This window comes from Choristoneura fumiferana, chromosome 9, assembly GCF_025370935.1.
Source record: "Choristoneura fumiferana chromosome 9, NRCan_CFum_1, whole genome shotgun sequence".
Lineage (NCBI taxonomy): Eukaryota > Metazoa > Arthropoda > Insecta > Lepidoptera > Tortricidae > Choristoneura > Choristoneura fumiferana.
The window spans coordinates 2,693,867-2,711,774 of NC_133480.1; the positions used below are offsets into that span (position 1 = coordinate 2,693,867).

General features: G+C 36.1%; 1 protein-coding gene across 2 annotated transcripts; it reads left to right on the top strand.

Moving 5' to 3' along the window:
• The first annotated feature begins 587 nt into the window (after nucleotides 1-587).
• LOC141430968 (vacuolar protein sorting-associated protein 45-like) lies at nucleotides 588-14,748 on the top strand. 2 transcript variants are annotated; one of them, XM_074091876.1, is made up of 4 exons: nucleotides 588-694; nucleotides 1,563-1,703; nucleotides 6,676-6,765; nucleotides 8,300-14,748. In XM_074091876.1, the coding sequence occupies exons 1-4, from the start codon at nucleotides 620-622 to the stop codon at nucleotides 8,552-8,554; spliced, it is 561 nt and encodes a 186-aa protein (XP_073947977.1). In that variant the 5' UTR covers nucleotides 588-619; the 3' UTR covers nucleotides 8,555-14,748. The 2 variants fall into 2 exon arrangements, with proteins under 2 accessions (XP_073947977.1, XP_073947978.1); XM_074091877.1 differs by lacking the exon at nucleotides 6,676-6,765.
• Nucleotides 14,749-17,908: the final 3,160 nt, after the last annotated feature.

A 17,908-nucleotide genomic window follows, 5' to 3' on the forward strand; every position in this document is an offset into this window, starting at 1 on the left:
TCACTACTATTTAGCTATAAATAATATTTATATTATTATTTTTGCAGGTGCATATTTTGCAGGTGGTGAGACCTTGTGCAAGGTCCGCCCGGATTGCTACCACCATCTTGCTCGCTAATCCTGCCGTGAAGCAGCAGTGCTTGCACTTGCGTTTCGGCGTGGAGAGAGACAGCCCGTGAAATTACTGGCACTTGAGATATCCCATCTTAGGCCTCTAGGTTGGCAACGCATCTGCCATACCCCTGGTGTTGCAGATGTTTATGGGCGGCGGTGATCTCTTACCATCAGGAGACCCACTTGCTCGTTTGCCATCCAGTCGAATAAAAAAAAGATTAACTATTATTCTTATTAACTAGCCATAAATATTTTTATAAGAAAGTCAAGTACCTAGTAGGTACTATAGGTAGGTAATTGCTAAAAATCAGATCAGAGAACGCTATATAGATTTCTTGTCTATTCAATAAGAAAAATAAAGAGATCCGACTTTTCTACAATTTTATTTAGTACTGTGTGTCAGCCCCTTAATAACTAAAAATAGAACCTGCGTGTAGTTTCGCGATGTTTCTAAATAATAAACAAGGGGGTAGGTAAGTGTTATGCTGGCTACATAACCAAAAGGATGCATCATACTCGTCCAGTCATCCCGTCATCATGGTTGCAACAACAAGAAAAAAACGCCGCATTGCCAAATAAGGTAATTATTAAATTTTTATTCACTTTTTAATTACAAAAAAAACTCGTTTTTCGGATCTTCAAAACTAAACTATGCATGAGATATTACTTAACAACGAATTTTAAAGAGAATCTTAAGTTTTGTGATTCGTTTGATTAATAAAAATCAGTTGCGAATTCACGCAAAACGGCTAAAGCGTTTGAATTTGCAACTGTCTTTTTGTATTGGCTTAATTTGGTCGCTTGTTTTAGATTAACTTAGAATGTGAATTAGACCTCTACCCATAGTCAACGGAATCGTTTTAATGAACATTGATACGATGACAACACGACGCAAGCCATTTAAATAAAATAACTTGTCGAAAAGGAGTGGATTTTTTAAAAGTGCGACCTAAAATTGTAAGATACTTTTTTTTGGGGTAAACTTAAAGGGTAATTTTTTAAATAGAAATAAATAGAAATAGAAACGTTTATTCGCTAATTCGCAAATTACATATTATAAGTAAGTACACAAAATAAAACAAGTATAAAATAAATATTAACGACAGTATTTGCGAATCGCGAAACGGTCTCAGCTCAGCAGTGTTGCCGTGTTTTTCTCGTCTAAACCCAAAGTATGTGGTATTGCTTGATCCGACACGCTCGTGGCCGGTTTTTATTACATGTAGGTACCTTTGTTTATAAGTAACTGTTGAATTAATGCCCTGTGACTCGATTCCACTGTCTCTCGCCATTAAATAAAACTACCTAGCTTACACTGGCTGCTTCGCCCTCGTTAATCATGAGAAATAGCTTTGTACCTACCTCCCAATATTTTATGCTCAGCGTTAAATAGGTTAGCACTTCTATTTTTATATTTTAAGACTTTAATATTCAATTATTTTTTACAGAACTTGTATTCTAACTTCGGCGAGATCGGTCAGACGATGAAGTCTCTGATGGACGAGTTCCAGAAGAAAGCGAAGAGCCACGAGAAAGTAGAGAGTATCGCCGACATGAAGAACTTCGTCGAAGCCTACCCGCTGTTCAAGGTATGCTACTTACGCTCCAATAAGTTTACAGTATTTTATGTGACGAAATAAACAAGAGACTAAATAATGACTACCTACTCAAACTTGTCGCAATATGGCGACACGCGAATCGAGATTTTTATCTCGCTACGTAGTTACTGTGTCTAGATGCTGGATAAACAGTAGTAATTTCTTTTTCATGACACTTGCTCGTCAATGATGTTATTCCATGCCTGGAGTATACTAAAGGACAATGGCCTATTTAAATTGTTCCCGCGGGAGTAATGGATTTGCGTATAGTTTTTCTACCCAGGGAGGAAAAAGTTTAATTTTAAAATTAGCCAACAAGTCAGTAGGTACGTCATTTCTGACTAAAGTGGTTTCAAGTCAGCCAACGTTTTATTAATATCTTTAAATACTTAGCTATGACCCAATATTACATACAAAACTTATGTAGGTACGCTCATTAAACTTGGTTAATCTATTTTTATATTTTAAGTTTACCTATATCAAATTGTTTTGCAATAATTTTGGTAAATATTTTATTACGTATGTTGGAAGAATCTGGCCGCATGTCCATTCGAATTCTAAACTAAACAGTTCTTAGGAGTATCTCTATGGTAGACGACTTGAAAAAAGAAACAATCGGCGCTTCTACGAAATTCAAAAATCTAAGTTCGAATCGTATCGCTGAAGGCTGACGCTAATCTATCTATCTATCTAATACCTTTAGGGCTGTTTCACCATCCATTGATTAGTGTTAACTGGCGGTTAGGTGTGATGCCGTCTCTATTTGTTTCGTTTGAATAGACGGAGACGGCATCACATTTAACCGTCGGTTAACGCTAATCAATGGATGGTGAAACAGCCCTTAAACGAGCAATTCTTGTACATATATATGAATATATATAACCTGGAACAATAAGCGTTTTCCCAGACATAAGACCAAGCTAGATCGATTTATCGCCCCCGAAACCCCCTACATACTAAATTTCATCGAAATCGTTGCAGCCGTTTCCGAGATCCCCGAAATATATATATTTATATACATACAAGAATTGCTCGTTTAAAGGTATAAGATATATATAGTTTAAAGGTATTAGATTCTTCGGTGTTTATATATATTTGTACTCTTTATTGTACAAAAAGGTTACACAAAAAAAGTGCTTAAGTACCTACAAAGGGATCTCTGCCAGTCAACTTTACCTCTATAGTCTTTAGTTCTAGTTACTCAATGTAAATTTATTTATAAAAAAAACAAATAATATATACAATAATTAACATTAGATATATATTTTTTCTCGAGTACCCTCTAAATGAATAAAGTTGCCGTTGTTCTTTAATAAACTGCTACAAACAATCGTTAGTAAGTTCAAACATTTAACGTTAAAAATATGTAGTATGTGTGTGTACCCTCGGAATGATTTAATGTAATCTATACTTCTTAGGTACTTACCTACTAATATCGTAAATGCGAGTCATTGTCTGCCTTTCTGTCATTGGCTTTGTTTGTTTTATTTAGGTTAGGACTAAGCCCAAGTAAATATTTTTCTTTAATCCTTTCTATTCCCTAAAAATGGTTGCCAATAGCCGCTAATTTTTTATAAACCGTATCATTTACCCCACAGGACAAGCCATGCCTACGAGTATTGTGGGGGTCAGCACAAATGTAACTGTTTTGATATTTTTGGAAACAAAACTTATTTGTATTTGTAGTCTGTCTGTATGTCTATTCACGTTTAAGCCGCTGAACTGATTTTGATTTAATTTGATATCAAGACAGTTACAATACCCTGGAAAGGACATCAGATAGTTTATATCAAAGACAATTTCGAAGTTCCTGCGCGATAAAGATGAAATATTGTTTCAAAATTTAAAGAAAGAAAATGATTAGCTCCCAAACTATTTATCCCATATTTTTATTTAGGCGAAATCCCAACTCAACACTTCGCACTGATATCATTTTCCAACTAATCATTTGATAAATTATTATTATGCAAATTATTACACGGGATTTTTATAAGATGTCATTTATGTTTTGGTCAAATGTATTGATTGGCATACCTTAACTTACCTACTTTCCTAGTGGCAGTTATCCTGGCTGCTATAAAAAAAAACCTAACATCGATGGCTACTGAACCTAAACTATCCAAGTCGCTTCTGCTCCGAACCGTCTTGCTCGCTCGTTTTGCTCGCTCGCACAAATTTTGATGTATAACTTGCAATATAAAAATCGGACAAATGTTATTTGACAATTTGTTATTTGCCTATCATTTGCTACATAATTATTTGCCACATAAAAGTGTGATGAAGTAAAATTTTGCAATATAAAAATGTTGCGGAATAAGAAGTAAAGTTATGCCAACGAATGTTTTGCCAGATGAAACTTCGGCGAAAAATTGGTTGTCAAGTGAAATTTGGCGAAACCTATTTCGCTGAAAAGGCAGTACACCCGTCGCGGGCAACGCCTAGTATCACACGTGTAATTAATTTCTATTTAAGTAGTTGTTGCCCGTGACTTAAACTTTAAATGTTTTTCATAAGATCGACTCGTGCTTGACTGTTATTTGTTGATAAGGGTAACCTTTTATCATTTCGAGTTTTAAACCTATGTATACATATTACGGGTTATGTTATGTAGTGTCAAAATGAGGGTTAACGATTTAATTTTGAATCCTAGACCATGCAAGCGGCCCTTAGGGTATGAGTAGGTAGGTACCTAAATGTTGCCACTGCAATTTATTTTTAGCTACAGGCAGTGTCTCACGTCTGTAACAATACCTGTAGATCCATTTCCGTATAGTCATTGTACTCTATACATACCTAGGTCAACGACCAGCGGAATTGTTGAACTACCCCCATTTTTTTTATAAAAATAATTTATTAAGCATTATCATCATAATGTAGGTGTATACAATGTGTTAATAAATCCTCGGTCAACGTATTGGCATTGCCATACGAGGAAATACAGCCAGCCTTATGGGCACCCTGCCCAATAGCAACGACTTGGGTGATATTTGTAAATATAGATTTTTAGGATTAGAGTAAGTTAGTTTTAGTTCTTTTTTATTTATTCCTGTTAATTATTGTATATATTATTTGTTTGTTTATAAATAAATTCCAAGAAGAGTTGACAGTAATTGTCAAATAAATCTGTAAGTTTTTTTTTATTTCTTGTTAGCTTAATTAACACAACATAATACCAGGTACCTATCCTCGCTCAGAACAGCTCTAGTAGAAAGGCAGCGGTTTCTGGTAGAAACGCAGCCAAGAAACAAAACTGGCAGGAAAATGGCCAGTATTAAATAATTAGAAATTGTATATTTAAGTGATAATATGCAACCTCGTTGAGACATTTGTTATATTTTGGATCCTCACTTTTAGACGGGACAGTGAAAAAAGGCATTTAAAAATAAAACCCGCTTTAAAATGTAATTACCACATTATCAATGAACTGGACCTAAATTTAATTTTCACTTCTCATTCTCGTATAGTTGGTATTTAGATCTAGGCGACATAAAATTACTTTTTATGCTCTAGTGCATAAAGTAAAATCTTCGTCTAAGACCAAGGCAATCAGGTGTGCAACAGCCACAAACATAAGTTTCTATATATTTTTTTAATAATTTTATTTTATTAAAAACTAAATATCAAATCTATCAAAATAAATCAATAAAACTAAAAAATTATAATTATATAGCAATGCATGAAAAACAAAAGGTAAGCCTAGTAAGTGATGAACAATTGTTCCCACTGTTGCTATTTAATTTCCTCTCAATCGAAGTGAAAAGCTGAGTGAAAACTCGATCTTTAAACCCATTTTCCCCTCGACGTGTCTATCCACCCTCGCCGTACCGGCTCTGGTAGCTTTATGAACGTCTCTGATAAAATAGCTCGTGTTCGGGATGTAGATGTTCCGTAACAAAAACACGCAGATAGAATTCGAGAAAACTAAATCTTAATCGCGAAAAAACCACCACCACGTACAAATAAGAAAGGGCGTAAGTACTTGTGTGACGCGCGCGGTCGGATGAGGACGACTGCCCGTTAGTTTGTCGGTTTGTCGCTACGTCACACACGCAACCTACCTGACATATGTTTTAATACAAAAAAAAAACTTAAAACTAAATCAAGGACCCTAATGAGCACGTCGCTAACAGCTCGTTTTATGCTCTTGTTGTACAATCTACAATTTTATTCAGGGTACTTTGGGTACATACATTAAATACCTTCAAATTGCCAGTTAGTGAAGTGTTAAAAAGAAAATAAAAACTTGGTGAATCAAAAAAAAAATTTTTTAAACATGTTTACAATTATCGAAAATACAAACTGAAATATAGATGCACAGAAAAACCAGAAAAATAAGACCAGCGCTGGGAATCTACAAAAGTAACAAAAAGCCCTCTTGTTCTGAGAGGAGGCCTGTGCCCAGCAGTGGGACGTATATAGGCTGGGATGATGAACAAAAAATTTGGAATTGAAATAAAAAATAAGTACAAAAAGATTCCAAAAAAACAATCTTAATTTGATTGCTTAATCTGTCATCTCCAGGATAACAGGATTCAAAGGAATTTGGGCACAAATTTGTGCCTCTGGGAGAGGACAGGTTAATAACGATATCTCTTGTCCGGGTGAGCGGTTAGTTCCGATGGAGTGCCGAAAAGTTTCTCGATGAGTGGCTAAATAAGAAACAACACAAACTGAGATATGAGGTGCATAGGAGAAATTCGTGTCTGTATCGTTGTCCAGCGGTGGTGTAGCGGTATAGCACACGGCACGGAATGCCGAGAACCTGGGTTCGAATCCCAGCGCTGGTCTTATTTTTCTGTGCATCTATATTTGAGTTTGTATTTTCGATATAGGTTTTCCGGGATGACCGTAAAAGTAACAAAAAATTTGGAATTGAAATAAAAAATACAAAAAGATTCCAAAAAAACAATCTTAATGTTTACAATTAATGTTCAAATAACATGATGATGTCTTTGTTTTCCAGACAATGTCTGACACAGTGGTCGGCGAGTTGTCGGCGCTGGTGTCGCGGCACCATCTGCCAGCCGTCTCCGAGCTGGAACAGTATCTGCAGGTAGATACCGCCACCATCATCATCATTAGTTGTCGTTAAAGCCCTCGGTCTTCGACTTCGAGCTTCTAATACTCTCGTTCGAAATGAGGGTTTTTCGACAGACAAAATAACGCTAGATGGCGTTAGTATCGTGAGGTCTGTTTGACGTTTCAGTCTTGCTGCGATTGGCTCATTTAGATATTTAAGAGAAGTAGGCTTTTCAAGATTTGGGCGGTTGAATTTTGGGTTTCGTTGTCCTAATATTATACGAAAAGTATAGCACAGAAATCAATGATATTTTACAATCAAGATATTCATTATATTTTCTATGCCTGTGGTTTTTTCGATTTTTGTCAAAATGCTTTATTAGTCTATAATTTTCGTGCAAAGTTGACATCTTTTTTTTCGACTTTTGAGCTGCTGTAATTCTGATATTACACATTTATATGAAAATCTGAAGAACCACAGGCATAGATAATTACATCTAGTCCATACTTACAAAATTTCATCTATTTCTGTTGCCTAGTTTTCAAATGAGACCGGGACTACGTTTGTATGGTGAATGGAACGAAGTGACTTCTCTTAAGGTGGGGCCACATGCAGTTGCTAGTCGCTCGTTTGCAGCGATAAATCTGGTCACGTGACATTTAGCGATAAAGCTGAAAATGTTGAGCTTTATCGCTGGAAAAAAAACCTCTTCAATTTCGGCAAAAACAGTGTTATTTTTTTTTTCATTCACTCCAATTCTTTTATTTGTACCACTGCCACGACTGCTACTAAATGACATTAAGAAATCAGCTTCCAAGACCAAGATCATTCCTGCAAGCAGCCATCTTGTCGCTGCTGCTCGACGCGGCGATTTGACGCTACATTTTTGAGTCGCGCAAAAATCAAAATCACCTTCAAAATGGGGTAACGAGTGACTAGCGACTGCATGTGGGACACCCTTTACAATCACAAGCGTAACGGAAACGTCATAAGATAGCTTTATCTTTTCGTTTTACAGTAAAAGTACAACTAAACATGAAGTAAACAAACCCTGACATAACGAAAATAAAACACACTATTTGAATAAATTTTACTTAAGTACCTCATTTAATTTTAATGAACAAAAATGAATTCACAACCTTTTGTCCACCCAAATCACGGTATCACAGTAATTTTGTATGATAAATTAACATATCGAAAATACAAACTGAGACATGAAAGTAAAAATTTGGAGTTGAAACAAAAAGACTCCAAATAACCAATCATGATAAATTAACACGTTACGTAAACTTAACGGTAAAATTTACACACGGTTTTAAATGAAACAACGAAACTATTTAAAATTGTGTTAACTTCTATAATAAAAACATAACAAATACCGCTAATAAATGTACATGTAGGTATGTTTAGTCCATTTGATTTGTGTTCGAAATACCGAGAAACGTTTGCAACGCAATTTGACTGTTAATTCAAACCTTAAATTAAACGGAGTGTATAAATTGGTTGTCCCACGACATTTATTTATTTACATAAATGTAATAACAAATATTTACTATCCTCGTTCCAGAGACTCAGTGGTGTGGAGAATATGGAACACCCTGGAGGACCTGATCAAGGGACAGCTGTGAGAGAACCTGTGCCCCACGCTGGGGGCGAGGAAATATCCTACGGACGCCGCCCCCAGGACATCGTGGTCTTCATAGTAGGAGGCGCTACCTACGAAGAGTCGCTTTGCGTGCATCAGATCAATCGCAAGGAAACCCCGGGTCCAACATGTATAAGTCGAGTTGCTAGGGATGACTGCAATTCCAATTTATTATAATACTTGCCAGCTTTAATTAAGTATTATTATTTAAGCAGTATTATTTTTTGAATATTAACATTTTTGTTGCTGGCAACTTGGAAACTTGAGCAAAAACACAAGGTCCTGCCACTTTATAAATAATTAATTTAAATAATTTGCTTTTTTAACTTTACCTATGTAATTACGGAAATAATGGATACAACTACAATATCAAGAAAGCAGAAATCTATTGGTCACTACATTCTTTTATTAATAACGGTTAGTGTACTGTTTCGCAGTTAAGGCCCATGGCAACCACTTTTAAAGAATTTACCCTATTTTTGTGTCAATAACTCGTTTTGCTGCGTGTTACCTTGTGAATTATTGGTCAAGCTTCGTTAATATAATTGAAGGAATCATACCTACTAAGTATTTCTTTAATCTTTTAATTCGAAAAGACTTAAAAGTAAAAAAAACTGAAGTGTTGTGTGCAAAGCATCTTTTTTTACAGTTTTTTATAAGAATTCAATTTACAGTGGTTTTGTTCTTTCATATTTGTCGAACAATTGTTTATAAACGAAAACATTGACGTACATACGATTTGCATAGGTTGGTAAAATTGTGAATCTCAATCGTTCGCTGATTTTGTTCACTATAGGTTTAGAAGCCGCGTTTTAAATCAGCCGTGTTCACCACAGTTTAAATGTTGAATATTATTACCGGTTTCAGATTTAGTTTCTGCTGCCATTCTATATTTTCAGTCCTAGATCTAGGTATAAGGAAAGTCCAGAGAAATTTGTGCAAATGCTGCTATAACGAGTATCTGATATTTATTTAAAAACCGCTGTGTTCTTTCAAGGCCAGTGTAAGATATGAAAAGCAGCTAAAACCAGTCGCGCAATTTTTTGAAAAGCAAAAAAACTAGCCTACTTAAACATTTGAAGATGTCTCCATTTAGGTAGATAGTCGATGGTTGGCAAAAAGTGTCATTTTTAACCTTTTCCAGCTAATAGATAGAGAATAGATTAGTTATAAATATATTTACCAAAATATCTAATCCCTAAAAAATAGCATTTCTGATTTGTAATTTGAGGCGAATTTAGCTGTTTCTGAACTCCATTGGGCCAAGTAATTATTTTCTACAAAATAAAGTTGACAGAACATTGAATTTGATTCAAATAATTACAAATAACTTAGTAGGCACCTTTGTACGCTGATATGTCCTAAAAATAGGTGCTAATCGAGAATAAAGCGTGTGTTATACATTCTACGCGCGTTCACCACGTTTTGCTTACTTACATATAATATAATGGACTTAGTTCTGCGATATCAGGTGCATGCAATTTAACCAAACCTCAGTTCGAGGAAATGCTGCGTAAAAAGAATTGCAACACGCTCTCTCAACGCTTATTTGAAGATAAAAATGTCTCTTAATGTCGAACGCGTGCCCTCGCGATTATTTTTCTTTCAATTTTCGATCTCGAAAGGCACGTATGTGTCTCTAAGCGCTTTACCAGTTTAATACTCTTATCGGGTACATGGAAAATTTATTGCTTTTCGAGATGGGATAATACAAATAGCCATCATGGATAGTGATTCGTTATTATTGGGTTTTAAAACCTTTGTTTATGTACTATAATTTAATGCTCCAAGTAGCATGTACGTCACGATATACTCTCGGGTGTTGATTGCAGGAATGTGTATTAGGTTTAACATGCGTTCTGTATTTTGGGGTATCCATGCTATTCATGATCGCTGTACATAATCTGTTTTGCTTCATCCCCTAGTGCCGTGTAGTCGTAAGCTGGGTAAGCTCATTTACATTATAGTCACACACGTGGGTAATGACAGTGCACAAGTGGTCATACAACTCTACATATTTAACTAAGTTTTATTTTTCCCATAAATCCGATTCCTCATTTAATTATAATTACGGGAGAAATGTTCCTTACATTTTTGCGCAATTATTTTTCTCCCGAGGCCTTCAAACATATTTTGTCCAAATATAATAGTTACTAGATAGCTACCAGCAATTCGTAATATCCATAAGCGTCCAAATCTGTATTCGGCCTAAATACTTATCTGCCTACCGTCAAACTGCAACAAGATGCAGAATCGATCTATGCACTTTACGCTTAAACCATTTCAGTTAAAAAAACTACGTATTTTGCATAAAGCTATTTTTTTTCCATTTCACTAACCGTGTTTCTGGTTTCATTTTGTGCTTTCAGAACACAGCTTTGATATTTCAACCACTTAGTTTCCAAATATAGTTCACGGACAGGTCAGAAAGAGCTGTGATCTGTGATAGTAAGTATGTAGATAACTTTTGGTAGATTTATTTTAAAATTAATTTCTAGATAACACCTGGAGGAGCTGAGCTTGTTTTCTGTAAGCTTTAACTTTTAGCAAAACACTCTACAAACACAAACATACTATTCCAAAGTGTTTGTAGGTTTCCTGAGTGATAGGTATTTTGTTGCTGTAACTGAAGATTTTGAAACGGTCGATTCACGGTACAGGCAGGTGCTAGATGAGAATTGATAAAGTGCGAACCAGACAGGTACACCATTTTACAAAAAGTAGAGCTATATTTATTCCCATGTAGCATAGGATTACTAGGAAAAACATTGATGCAAAGGTTTTTTATGCGTACAATGTAAATCAAAATGGAATGGCTTGTTACTTGGAACGAATTCTTAGTAAAGACTGTTTGCCTTATCAGCAACAGTGATGCGACACTAGTTTAAGGCATACAATTAAAAAATACAATATTATCTACAACGTTAGTTGTATCGTATCAGACATGACTCATTAAAATTTAAAAAACTTCAAATTTGCTCAAATATGAACTATAATGTTGAGAACGTAAAAAGACCCTGATTGTTAGTGTATCTAGTGGCCAATCTTTAATGAGATCTAATTGGAAATCTACGACGTCTACGTTTACCAACTGAAAGTCTCGTCGCTCTTATTAAGTTTTGACATCATATATCTGTTTTGTGTGCTATCAAAGTTCAGGAGTTGACGGGAAAATTTACTAAACGACTGATTTTCAAACTCATCTTTGTCAATGCTAAATTATATCGCTTTAACACCTGGCGGTGGTCCGGATTCGATGGTGTAAATCATCTCGGTTCGGCACAACACTTCTTTCACTCATCCCGTGCTACTTAACACTGGCAAGTTGAAAATGTAAATAGTGTTTTGCAGAACAACCGGCATCTCGAAACGGGCCCTAAGTACTTATACTACGAAGTGTAGAATTCGAACTTCGTATCTTACCGTCCCACTGACGCTTGTATTATTTAATACGAGTGTGAGAGGGAATGTACGATACGAACTTAGATATCGAATTGCATAGTAGCCCCCCAGACACAGCTGATAGGTATTTTATGTAGGTAGATAGTTTTACTTTCGTACTTCTTATGAAAAGTAGAATTATGAAAAATTTAGTAATAATCCAAGAAAGAATTTAACTTTCAGGTGACCTTTATTTGATCGTTTCTTGCATCTTCCGAATTCACCTGATCATACTTAATTTGCCAGAATACCCGCATAGTTTTCTAAAGGCCGACCGATCCACCCCAAGGGTCTTTGTAGTGTCCACTAAATGTTTCATCACAATATCGACCCACATAAAGAATGGCAACGACCGTCCCATGCCCGTCACGGTTAGTTAGTGTGATACTGATTAATGATTAAGCACAAGCATTAGGAACCTCAACCGAGCCAAGAGATAGCAGCTTAGCTGGCTTTCGTGGAGGACACGAATGCACGAGATACTCAAGTGCTATTGTGGTAAAGAAGAAATCCAAGTTTGATACAAGTTGAGTGGGTCACCCTACAATCTCGTTGCCGACCTAGTTGTACTGTACTCAATTGTATTGGAAAAACTGACGTGGTTTCTGACTGCCTTTATACTTAGGCTAAATTCAATCTGTAACTCAACAAGATGGTTTCACAAGTTGACCAGAATTGCATGATGATGAATATTGGTTATAAACGGCAAGAACGAGGAAGATTAATTTTCAAATCTTGTATTGTAATCCTGTACCCCTATTAATTAAGCTACTGTGTTGTAAATCTACCTTGATGATCAGAGAGGTATACAATAATATTGCTTGGCCGAGCTATTTAATTGTCTCCCCATGTCATCAAAGTTATTCAGTACCTATTGTAATATAACCAAATAAATGAGTCGCACGTATATACCGATTCTGGGAAAATCTTAACGCTTTAAATTTACAGATAAATGATTTTTGCATCGAAACGTCTGAGTTCTGATCGATCATCTCCAACCACGCAGACGCCGTTTCTCGCTCGGTTATCATCATTGAGTTGTTTACAGTCACTCCCAGATCAACAGTGGTTCGACTCAAAATAATGCACCATTTTAATTTAGACGTTCTAGAAATTAAATTGTCTAAATTAAAATAATACATTATTTTGAGTTGATCCACTATTGATCTGGGAGTGCGAATTATTGTTGGGTATCAGCTGCATCCTTAGCTTTACTGATTTGAATAATGTGTAAAAATGTCGCAACGGAACGATACTATAGGACAACTACTTTGGCTAAAGTTTGATAAGCCTGAAAAGTTGTCATGGGTTGATTTTTTGTCAGTTCAATATTTTTTTCAAATTACTAGCAAGTTAGCGAAGGAAGGAATATAAAACTTAACGGTGACTTGTATACTTCATGGATGGACTAGAGAAGCGTTTGCTGGATATGGCACAATCGACGATACATTTTTTTATCATCGTTGAGGTGAAATCGTGTATAGAAAGCCAACACTAACTACAAATGTTCTAGCAGTAGTTTTATCTCAGTGTCGCTGTGATGGAAAAGTATGCCAGTAAAAACGATAACTTCTTAGAGAAACAACTGACTGGAATGAATATTTGCTCGCGACTAATACAATAACCGTCACGCAGTATGGCCCATGTACCAAAAATGTCCGTTGTAATTATTGCTACGAACTCCCGCTTTTAAAATTAGTAGGTACGAGTACACGTCGTTTACTTGTGGGTTATTTGTGCGAAGGAAAACCTGTTTCGGTAATATAACTACAGTAATTTAAAGATATGACATGCTTCTTTGTCGTAGCCGTGTCTATTTTCGTAGTTTTTTGCAATACATGTTTATTTTTCTTAATAATTAGATGTCATTATTAAGTTACTTAAATACAACTACATTTTCTTGAGCACCTTGCGAACATAGGCTTGGTTTTAAAGCTGAGGTTGTTGAAATCCAAAAAATGTTTCGTGCAACTATGAGCTGACTTAGGTATCTTATATTATGGGTTACAAAATGATTATGTAATCTTAAAAGCTTGCTAATGTTTCTTAATATTCAAAGGAATTAAAAGTTGAAGAAAAATCGCGATTGAATTGAAGTACTACTTGCAAATAATGTTTAAGTGATTATAAGGTCGTAGTTGTTCAAACAAGCTTTTGTGTTAACATGGTTTATAAATTTAACGAGTGCATAAAACTGTTTGTTGTGCACATAGTAGAGTACCAATATGAACACGGACTGACCGTTGCGCAAAAAGTGTACGCTGTTTCTTATCTGCACTAGTGTGGCCGGCTAACTAATTACTTAGTCATCAATTAGTCAATAATTCAAGATTAACTCTGATTCTAAACATAACTTGTTGTAGATCCTGTTATCAGACCGATGAAATCTCTCTTTTCAACCCAAATTTTATATTAGCAAGGGCATGGATAAAATCTAGAGGGTGTATAAGTGTAAATGTAGTTTAGTCACATCAATGTTACCAGCATTCCTACAGTTTATTAGCTTAGAGCTTGCCTTCGAAGTTGTATTTTGGATGATAGCATATGTACTGGGTTTTTTGAATTAGTCGAGCAAAATACCGACAACCTCGATTACAAACTAGCTGTTATCTTAAATACGATTATGGATATGTTTGTCTTGGATCAACCACGTCTCGGGTCAATGTCAACTGTCTTTAGTAGCGGCAATGCTAGAAATATAGACGAAGAATATTGTACTGTACAAACATGGTACTCATACCATTTGTCATAGGCCGAATTCCACTGATTAATAACATGTTACAGCGTAAGTGTCCTCTGCTATTTGAAGTGACAAAGCTTTCGAACCTTTCCTCGCACATTGTTGTAGAATGACTGGTTTTCTAATAAAACTGTAAACACAATTTTGTATATTGATTAACGGAGAGATTAAAGTACCCTTACGAACTTCAGACCATGTTTTATTTATAAAACACCTTGTGAATGATACTGTCATTGCATTAAACAAAATTTGACACCTCTTAAAAATGACACTAGTTATATTGTATTTTGTTTATTGACTGTTTCATTTTCAAGATGCGATAATGATATTAATGATTTGAATTAAGACAAACACCTCGGTACCGGATTTTTTAAAATTAAATACGGGTTTTAATTCACATCCCTATGTTATACTCATACATACTCGTAGTCAGCATCAAGCCAGAAACGTAGATCAGGTTTCGTAGCTAGTGCTACGAATTGCAGTCTACGGCGTAGAGGGCCCGGTGTGTGCGGTGCTGCGGCTGCGGCTCTTGCAACGTGAACATAACCTTGAAATGCGACGTCAGATAGGCAGTGCCACCAGATTTGAGGTCACACACGCAAGAACATGTCATAATGACAGCGGGATTTTGTCATTTATTCATCCTCCTTTTGTGCAATCTTCACGTAGCTGTGTGTGTAATCATTCACTTCAACTCTCGTGACACTACCTACACATAAAGATCTGATTGCATAACCTAACCAACCAAAAAGTTGGAAAACCTCCGACATTGTCACTTCAAAGTTCAACTCAAAAACGGCTGAACTGATTTTGATTAAACATTGTCGTCTAAGAACCATCGCTAATTGCTTTCTAATAAAAAAATCCGAATTCAAATCGGTTCACCCGTTTTAGAGCTACGGTGTCACAGACAGACAGACACACAGCGGTGTGGGTCAAACTTATATCACCCCTTTTTTGCGTCGGGGGTTAACAAACTTAACACGTCCTAGTGTTCTACTTTTGAACACCTTGAGCGCACTGGCATAATTCGAGCGCTAACTGTAGCGTCACGTAGCGTTAGCAATATGAACGTTTGTTTTGTAGAGTTTTCTTCTTTGGGGCGTGTTTAATCACTCTCTGATAAGTTCCTGCTATTGTGACAGATATCTGTAATACCGTCTCCGCTTATTCGATCAAAATAAAGGGAGACGGCATTATGTCCACCTTCCACTGCAAGCGGAAAGAACTCCGTGCGAAATGGCGATCTGCATGGATGCGCTGCCACTGATCGAAGTCAGAGGCTGGTGGTTTCAGACTAACGTTTTTTTATGCATACACGCTTACACGGGCGTAGATTTAAAACGATCCCGCGTTAGAGTGCCCCCCACATGCAGTTGCTAGTCGATCGTTTGAAGCGATAAATCTAGACACGTGACCCCTTTTTGAATTTCCCGCATCTCAAAAAATAGCGCCAAGTCGTCGCGTCTAGCAGCAGCGCAGCGACTGTACTAGGTACATGGCTTCTTGCAGGATTGATCTTGTGGCCTTGGAAGCTGATTTCTTAATCTCATTTATACCACGCGCCATATAAATCTGCCTAAAAGTTCATTACTTAATACTCAGTTTTGTTTTTGAGATATTTTTTTATGCGACTTCTTTACGTTACTCCCGGATTGTGTTCGTATCGCTTAACGGTATAGTGCCTATTCAACTATTGGAATTGTACCTTATAGTTTTTGTCGTACCAGTCGCGGCAATAAACTTTTAGGCAAAGTTAGGCGGCGGAGGGTAGGTACAGTAGTAGTTTATGCTTTATCGCTATATGTCACGTGACGCTTTGACACTGGAAACGAGCGTCGAGCGATTTCATAATCTTGGTTTTCTGACCTTGAGGCTATATTTTCAGACTAGATTCTACTCGCTTAACTGAGCTAAGTACTTTTGTTTTGTAACATTTTGACAATTAAGGCGCTTTCTGGCCGAAAGACGTGTTCCGGTTCAGGGGCACCATGCCGCAGATGATAGCGACGTCGGGGACGGTGACTCAACGGGGTCACGCCGTTTTGTCACCAAATTAGTTTTAAATATTATTGATTATAAATATGTATGTTAGTCTGTAAGGTATTTAGGTATTGTATCCCGAAATAAATGAATTTATTATTATTATTATTAATGCGCTGCTAACGTTATTAAAACGCTCGTTAACATGTGTACGGTCTGAATAAAATGTATGTAGTTGTAACTCAGATCAAATAAAAACTTTTTATTTGATCTGAGAGTTGTAAGCGCGCGTTATCAAAACGCGTGTTAAGAACGTTTAGGTACTCCTGCTGAGGTGGCAACGTTGCATTTTTGTTAGTTTTTCTCGATTATTCCATAAAAATTGAATGAAAATTAATAATGTGGTCTGATAGAACACTTCTTAATATATAAGTTAATGTGTCTGTCTACTCCAATAATTATACGTTAAAGACTTATTTTCTTTAAAAACCGGTCATAAACATTAATTAGATTTTAAGGAATATAAAAGTCTATCACGAATAATTATTGGAGTAGACACATTAACTTATATATTAAGAAGGGTTCTATCAGAAAACATTGTTAATTTTAATTTAATTTTTATCGAGAAAAACTAACAAAAATGCAACGTTGCCAGCTCAGCAGGAATAAAAGCTCTTAAGCGCTTGTCACCTGATCTTAGCCTTAGAATTAAAGCCCCAAGGTCAGAGACACTACAATAAGAACTTGGACTTCAAAGGACTAAATAAAATAAAACAAGAAAGTGTTGTGTTCAAAACACGTTTTTTTACACTTTTTTATTGGAAAACCATTTGCTTGGGCGCCGTTATTCCGCCTGGTCGAACATTAATGACTTAAGACAAAAACCTTCACATACAAATTGGCACAAATTGGTGATACTGTGTATCTGAACAGTTCAGCTCCTTTTATCACTAACATTACAAGCCACATTTTATATCTGTATGCCCCCTACAGTTATAAGAGTAATATTATTACAAGTTTCCGAATCAGCTACTCCTACCATTCAGTAAGGCAGTCTTGACACCAGATTATGGGAAAGCCCGGAGGTGTGCTGTTGCTTTAAAAAATACCTGTTAATAGTTCCAACAGTGCGATACTCTCTCGAAGCAGAGTCAGATATAAAAACTATGACCAAAACCTGTCACGAAAGAGATTAAGCAACATCAAAACTATCCTATGCAAACTTTTGAAATTGTCTCCATTGGAGTATTTAGTCACCACTCGGGAAAAAGTACAGTTTCAAACTTTTTCCAGCTAGCAAAAACCCTGTTACAAAGTATAAATCTATTTAGCAAGACTTCTAAAGAAAAAAACCGTGTTTCTTA